The sequence below is a fragment of the Neoarius graeffei genome, chromosome 1, assembly GCF_027579695.1.
Source record: "Neoarius graeffei isolate fNeoGra1 chromosome 1, fNeoGra1.pri, whole genome shotgun sequence".
NCBI classification, from domain to species: domain Eukaryota; kingdom Metazoa; phylum Chordata; class Actinopteri; order Siluriformes; family Ariidae; genus Neoarius; species Neoarius graeffei.
Window position 1 is genome coordinate 39,581,299 of NC_083569.1, and position 7,398 is coordinate 39,588,696.

At 42.3% G+C, this 7,398-nt stretch overlaps 1 protein-coding gene across 1 annotated transcript; it reads left to right on the plus strand.

The window, feature by feature from the left end:
- Nucleotides 1-443: 443 nt before the first annotated feature.
- Nucleotides 444-5,003, plus strand: bfsp2 (beaded filament structural protein 2, phakinin). Its single transcript, XM_060922872.1, has 7 exons — nt 444-1,091; nt 1,449-1,531; nt 2,110-2,266; nt 2,434-2,595; nt 2,848-2,976; nt 3,137-3,372; nt 4,437-5,003. Exons 1-7 carry the CDS (start codon nt 663-665, stop codon nt 4,537-4,539), a joined length of 1,299 nt encoding a protein of 432 aa, XP_060778855.1. The 5' UTR covers nt 444-662; the 3' UTR covers nt 4,540-5,003.
- The last annotated feature ends 2,395 nt before the right edge of the window (nt 5,004-7,398 follow it).

Consider the following 7,398-nt stretch of genomic DNA (forward strand, 5'->3'; position numbering starts at 1 on the left):
GCAATAATTCAGTTCTACCCACCGTGCCAGCATGCTACTCCTGGTGATGTCAAAATAATACAAAATATAAGAACATTAGGAGCACATGCTAAAAACAATGAAAGTATATGTTCTATTAGATATTAGCATGACCAAAAACAAGTGGGTGAAATTATACTTTCTAATAGTTGTTAGTACGACTTACGTAAGACTAAAAAGTATGAGTCATTTAGCATGTGTATAAGTCAGGTGGTGCTTACTGGCCCAGTCTGTGATGTTGCACAATGCTGGCTCTCTCTCTCTCTCTCTCACACACACACACACACACACACAAAGCATGGGTTATGATTATTGCACAGTTTTCACCTATATTTATTTATCTCTAGTTGAAGCATGTGTTCAAGCATGTGCCCTGGATTTGTCACAGGCACTCCATCGAGTTTTCCTGAGAAACACACAATGCTGAGGCAGCCAAAAATCAGTCAGCCTTTATGGACAAAGAATGCAGGTTGCTGTCACAATGGCGACAAAACAAAGGCTCTGCTTTCCAGAAGCCCAGGCGACCATAAAGAGGCATGTGACAGAAGCTGTTGCTGTTTTGCAAAGTCAGAAAGAAGTGGTGTGTTCTGCAGTAATGCCTCTGGGTGAGTAGTTGGTCTGTCAGATACCAAACCAGGAACGAAATGCCTCTGCCAAGACGCCGATCATCCATCCTGGGCCAGGCTGGTGCAGAAAGGCCAGGAAATGTGACCCGAGTGACCACAGGAAGTACCACAGCTTCCCGGGGCATCTTTGAGGGCTCAGCATCTTCCTACAGCACCAGCTGCCTGGGAGCCCGTGTGTCTCGCAGGGCACTGGGCATCAGCAGTGTCTTCCTGCAAGGCCTGCGCAGCACCAGTGCTCCGGTGATGCCCAAACATGGAGAAAGGGGTCACCTGTTGGGTGCTGAGGGCCTTAATAGCTGTCTCCTAGAGTACCGTGACAAAGTACATACCCTTGAGCAACTCAATCAGCAGCTGGAAGAGCAGATCCATAACTGCCTGGATCGCAAGGCCTCCAATGCTAAGATGTGGGGCGCTCTCAGGCAGGACTGGGAAGACATCTACAGACAGGTGGGCAGAACCGCACATCATGAGTGAAATTGTTTTAATTATGAGTGCAGATGTAGAGTATCACGGTCATGTAATCTTCTGTAATGTAACATTTCTCCACTCGTTCAAGAGGTTTCATCTGATCTCATAAAGCCTTAAAGACTCTCAAGTCTTTAAGAAATGTCAAGTCATGTGGCTTGAAATTACTGCTGTAAGAATAAAGTGCTGTGGATCAGTAAGGCTGTGGAAGTTGTTGGAAATGTTTGTGATTGTAAATGATCCTATGTCAGAGTAGTCCTCTGCTGTAAGTAGAAAAACATCTTTCAAAGATGAGCTAAAAGACAAGTGTCAGTCTAACAAACCCTTGCCATCTGCCAGGTTAGTGAGGCCATCCTGGACAACGCTCGGCTTGTGCTTCAGACAGAAAACATCCAGGCCAATGCTGAAGATCTTAAAGAGAGGTATGTGGGATTTACAAAGACTTGGAAAGACTGTGAAATGCTAAGCATTAAACAAATAAAACATTGCAAGCAACTGTTCTCACAAAAGGCGGTATAGTGGGTAACACTGTCGCCACACATCAAGAAGGTTCTGGGTTTGAGCCCAGTGGCTGACAGGGGGGCCTTTCTGTGTGGAGTTTGCTTGTTCTCCCCGTGTCTGTGTGGGTTTATTCCAGGTGCTCCGGTTTCCCCCACAGTCCAAAGACATGGAGGTTAGGTTAAGTGGCAGCTCTAAATTGTCAGTAAATGTGAGTGTGAATGGTTGTTTGTTTCTATGTGTCAGCCCTGTGATGATCTGGGAACTTGTCCAGGGTGTACCCCACCTTTCGCCTGTAGTTAGCTGGGATAGGCTCCAGCTTGCCTGTGACCCTGCACAAGATAAGTGGTTACGGATAATGGATGGATGGATTTTCTCACAGAAGTATACTTTTCCCACATAAACTGAACACTTGGAACTACAGTCAAATGTAAAGAGAAAACTGTAAAATCTGAACTTTTGTACAGTAGATTCTAACATCTGTCAATGTGTGATTTTTCAGGTTTGAACATGAGCAGCCTTTCCGTAAAGCAGTGGAGGAGGAGATCAGCTCCCTCTATAAGGTGATTGATAATGCCAATTTTACCAGGATAGACCTGGAGAACCAAATTGACAGCATGAATGCTGAGCTTCAAGACCTGGCCAAAGCTCATGAAGAGGTGAGAATTCAGACAGTGCATGTGCCAGGCAATAACAAAACACTAGTTTTGTTTTTCCGTCGGTTCCAGTTTTGATTTGAAAAACATGCTTTAGAGATAATGAGATGAGAATGAGAATCACTGTGAAAGAGTAGCCAACACAAACTCTAACATTTTATCCTCTGTAGGATGTGAGACAGCTCTATAACCAGTTGGCTAGCCATGGGATTGATGAACCTGAGCCACCTACTGAGACCAGTCTAGAACAGATATTGACTTTTATCTACTCCCACTGGGAAAAGGTCATTGAGAAAACCCAGGCAGAGACTGGTGCATACCAAGAGTGCAAGGTGAAAATAAAAAGACCTGCAATTATACTCTTTTTAAAAAAATTACAGTGATCACTTTGCATGTACAGGTGTGGTGATTGTCATTGTGACCAAGAAGGGGCAAATTTTCAAAATCAATCTCCAAATGCACCTTGGCTTTAAATAGTGAGCTCCTGAATGTACATTTATGTCAATTGTACTGCAAGGAACAGGGATGGACCAGTATTCCATTGTATCTTTCTTAACATGATAACTCTGTGTGTGTATAAGCAGAACATGGACAAAGTAGACAAAAAACTGAGTCAGGAGGAAAAAGTGCTGGAGAATCTGAAGACAGAATGTAATGAGGCAAATATAAAGATCCAGAACCTGCATGCTGAAACAGAGTCCATGAGAGCACTGGTATGAAACTTCATTTCCACCCAGATCTTTCTGTTCATCATACATTTATTTATCTCTGAATTTTTGCTCCTGAAGTCTTCCAACAGGCCACTCTGTTTATCAACTACTGGCACACTTCAGGCTTTACATGTACAACATTGCTCTATGTTCCTACATACAGAAACGAGGCCTGGATAACTCCCTGAATGATGCAAAGCACTGGCATGATATTGAGCTTCAGAACTTGGGCTCGGTTATAGGGAAACTGGAAGCTGAGCTCGCTGATGTGCGTGGAGACATTGAGCACCAACTGCGTGATTACGAGATGCTGCTCAATAACAAGAAGAGGCTAGAAATGGAGATTGGAACATACCATGGGATCCTGGATGGAGAAGAGAATAGACTCCACCCATCATTGTAAGTCTCTAAGCTATTACCTTTAAGACAACATCTGTCCTCTAATTCCATCCCTGTAGCACAGCCCACATATCCAGAATTACTTATGGTCCCCAGTTTTTCTAAGGTTTCTGCCCTGGACCATCATTTACCAAACTGACAAAAATGCTACAAAAATAGGTCAAGTCAAAGTCCCTCTCATGCCAGAATCTGGTATTCCCAGGCAGTCTCCTGTCCCAGTACTAACCAATTCTTTAAGGCATATGGGTGCAGCATCAATCTCCATTTCGATAGCCCTCGGCCTCTTGCCTATACAGCTAGGGTTACAGTGGGGGGCTAGTCCTCTGGTAACCGCAAGAGTTTGACTTCCCTACTTGCATCTATATTGCAGCGTGCCTTGCCAGACAGTAGTAAGTACCATTTTTATGATGGCCTTTGGTATGACCTGGCAGTGAGTAGAACTCACGATCTCCTGGTCGAGAGGTGGACACACTAACCACTAGGCCAACTCACAGTCTAAAAAAATAGGTAGGACAAATAAATAGTCAGGTCATGACCAGCATGGGGAGGCACAGTAATGGAGTAGGTACCTTTGCTACCTCACAGTTCCAGGATCCCTGGTTCAATCCTGAGCTTTGCATGTTCTCCACACATTTGCATGGGTTTTCCGTGTGTTCCCCAGTTTCCTCCAGCCTACCAAAAACATGCTAGTAGGTGGATTGGCAATGCAAAATTCCAGGTGTGTGTGGTTTATGTGATACACTGACATCCCTTCCAGGGTGTATTCTTATCTCACACCCAGTATTCCTGGATCCACTGCCACCCTGACCAGGACAAAGCAGGTACTGAAGATGAATGAATGATCAATTCTTTTCACATAAGGCTTTTTATTCTGCTTTCTCAACAAACCTCTTGTAAAGTGGAACGTCCTTACAGATGAACTCCTCTTTCCTCACTCCTTCCTCCAAGTTAAAAGAGTCACAATGATGTTCCAGTGCAGTAAATCTGGGTCAAGACTGGATTGTGTCCTGACACAGTGTTCCAAAATGAGAAATGAGCATGTTATATTGTTTTGCCCCCTACAGGTCACTGTATGGTAGTGTGGAAGCTGAAGGACAAACCCAACCTTTTCCTGAACAGCAGAGTTCTACGGATCCTGATAGTACCACAGCGTTTACTGAGTCATAAGACAGTGTGTTAAAAATAGCTAAGAGTACACTTTGCAAAAAAGATTGCATCTAGAACCCTATAGAGTAATTGCACTTGTCCATCAATATGAAACCCTGCAACAGAAGGTTGCAAGTAAAACCCTAAAATAATCTAAGCACCACCCTGTAACCATTTAAAAAAACCACATACTAGTCTATATCAAAATAGTGTACCAACTGTGATATATGAAGCTATAGATGTAGTGCAGTTTGCAACTTCTTCATGGGTGCCATAGGTGGTGCAGTGGATAGAGTTGCTGCTTCACAGCTCCATGGTACATGGGTCGATCATGACATCCCATCCTAGATGTATTGCCACTTCACTCCCAGTTTTTCTGGAGTAGACTCCTAATCCACAGCAACACTGACCAGGATAACATGGTTAACAAAGATGAATAAATGAATGAAAGTTTCTCATTAAAAATCAAAATCCTGAAATTAGAATGTTACGTCTGACTTTTCTTTTTGTAAAAAAAAAAAAAAAAGATATATGTTATTTACATGACACTCATGGACATGAATGTCATAGCAGTATTTGGTTTTCAGTGATTTTCTCTGAACTGTTTGGGTTTTTTTTATGAGGCAGATTATACAACATACATCTTGAATAGAAAAAAAATAAGAACTTGGTGCACAGCTTTAATTTATTTTGGGTTTTCTGAAATCAAAACAGGGTCAAAATTATACATAAAGGGTCAAAAATATACATATGACTCTCTTAAAATTCAGTTCAGTTCAATGTCCATTGGCAAATTTCACCTTGACCAGATGCTTTTGGTAGCCATCAACAAGCTTCTGGCAGAATTCTGGTTGGATATTTGATCACTCTTCTTGGCAGAATTAGTAGAGTTCAATTAAATTTGTGTGTATCCTGACCCAGACCTGACTTTTAAGCACAGGTGACATATTTTCTGTTGAGGTCAGGACCTGTTTTAAGCTTAATGTTAGCATGCTTTATCTATTCCACAACCAGCGATGATGCGTGTTTGGGGTCAATATCTTGTTGGAACACTGAAATGTTTCCAGGTTTCTGATGGTTTGAGGTTATGCTGGAGAATTTTGAGGTTTTTCATTATTCCATCCACTTTGTGCAATGCACCAGTTCTACTGGCAGCAAAACAGGCCCAGAACATGATGCTACCACCACCATGCTTAACAGTTGGTACAATGTTCCTCTGCACCTCTGGTCATTGTGGCCAAACAGCCTCATCTTTGTCTCATCTGACCATAAAACTGTCCTCCAGAAGGCTTTTTATTTATTCATGTGGTCAGCTGCAAACCTTAGTCAAGCTTGAAGGTGTCAATTTTGGAGCAGGGCCTTCTTTCTTGGATGGCAGCCTCTCAGTTCATGGTGATGTAAAACTCACTTGCCTGTAGACAGTGACATTGGTGTTCCAGTAGCTTCCAGTTCATGGCAGGCCTGTGGTTTGATGCTTCCTGAGTTGTTTCTGACCATTTGAACCAATTTCCTTTTAGCTGAGGGTGACAGTTCGGGTCTCCTTCCAGCAAAGGCTTGACTTGGCAAAATGGCTACACTTGCAAATTACTTGTACTGTGCATGCATACAGTTCTTTGCAATGATGATCTTGGAAACTGCAGTTGTTTAGAAACAGCTCCAAGAGACATTCCTGAGTTGTGTAAATTTCTGATCCTCTTTCTCAGATCTGCACTGAGCTCCTTGGACTTTCCCTTTATACTGTTTGTTGGTCAGTACAATGAGTGCTGTCAAACAAACCCTTTTCATGTCAGCACAGAGAAGCAGCCCCCCAGCATGGTAGTGCAGTGGTTAGCACTGTTGCCTCACAGCAATAAGGTTCCAGGTTTGAATCTCATAGCCGACGGGGGCCTTTGCATGTTCTCTCCCGTGTCTGTGTGGGTTTCCCCTGGGTGCTTTGGTTTCCCCTACAGTCCAAAGACATGTAGATTAGGTAAAATATCCAGCCACTGAGGTTGCACAAGCCAGTGCATACTCAGTGCCGGTCCCAAGCCCAGATAGATTGAGGAGGGTTGCGTCAGGAAGGGCAGCTGGTGTAAAACTGATACCAAATCAAATATGTGGAACAAATCGGCTGTGCTGACCCCTAACAGGAGCATCCAGAAGAAGAAGAAGACAGAGAAGCTATCAGCTATAGTCAGTCATGATCACTAACAGGTTAAGAGGTCTTGGCAAGCAACCATCTTGCTGTGGCAAGTTAAAAGACATTTTGGAACTTTCAGCACCACTGAATTAATAATCTAAGTGGGTGTGTGTAATTTTTGCCCCTCTATGTAAAATTTTGAGCCTGCGTTGATATAGGAAAATGCAAAATAAATGAAAACTCGCGCACCAAATTCTTGTTTGTTTCTTTCTTTCTTTGTTTAAAAGACTTCTATTAAAGATGTATGTTGCTGATGATGGATGATCAAAGATCAAATTGATAGCCCAATATTACCATGACATCCATGACCATGTATGTAAATATCTGACCACAACTGTATAGTGAGAGAGAGAAAATATTACACTACAGTATACTGTAGGTATAAGGTGTATCTGCTTTGACATTATTGAGGGATTGGAGATCAAACATTTATGTCTCAATATCTTCAAATCACAACATTATCAGACAGAATCGAATAACTACAAGTTTATGAAATGTTATAGGGTCAACATTTCTTGGAAACAAAAAAGAAATATCACAATAACTGCTTAAAGTTCACAAAAAAAATTTCACTTGAATCTTCACTGTTAGGTGATTAAGAAACAATTGCAGTAAACTGCTGTATGTAAGTAAAGGCTAGCCATGTCTACTGTATTTATTTAGACCATTACATTTTTCCTTAAACTACAAAGAGTGGCTAT

What these genes read in the sequence shown, in the direction of transcription:
- bfsp2 (XM_060922872.1), top strand. Translation starts at nt 663, where the DNA reads ATGCCTCTGCCAAGACGCCGATCATCCATCCTGGGCCAGGCTGGTGCA. An exon ending in TGGCCAAAGCTCATGAAGAG is followed by an intron (nt 2,267 to 2,433) that starts GTGAGAATTCAG and finishes TATCCTCTGTAG; the next exon opens with GATGTGAGACAGCTCTATAA. An exon ending in CAGAGTCCATGAGAGCACTG is followed by an intron (nt 2,977 to 3,136) that starts GTATGAAACTTC and finishes TCCTACATACAG; the next exon opens with AAACGAGGCCTGGATAACTC.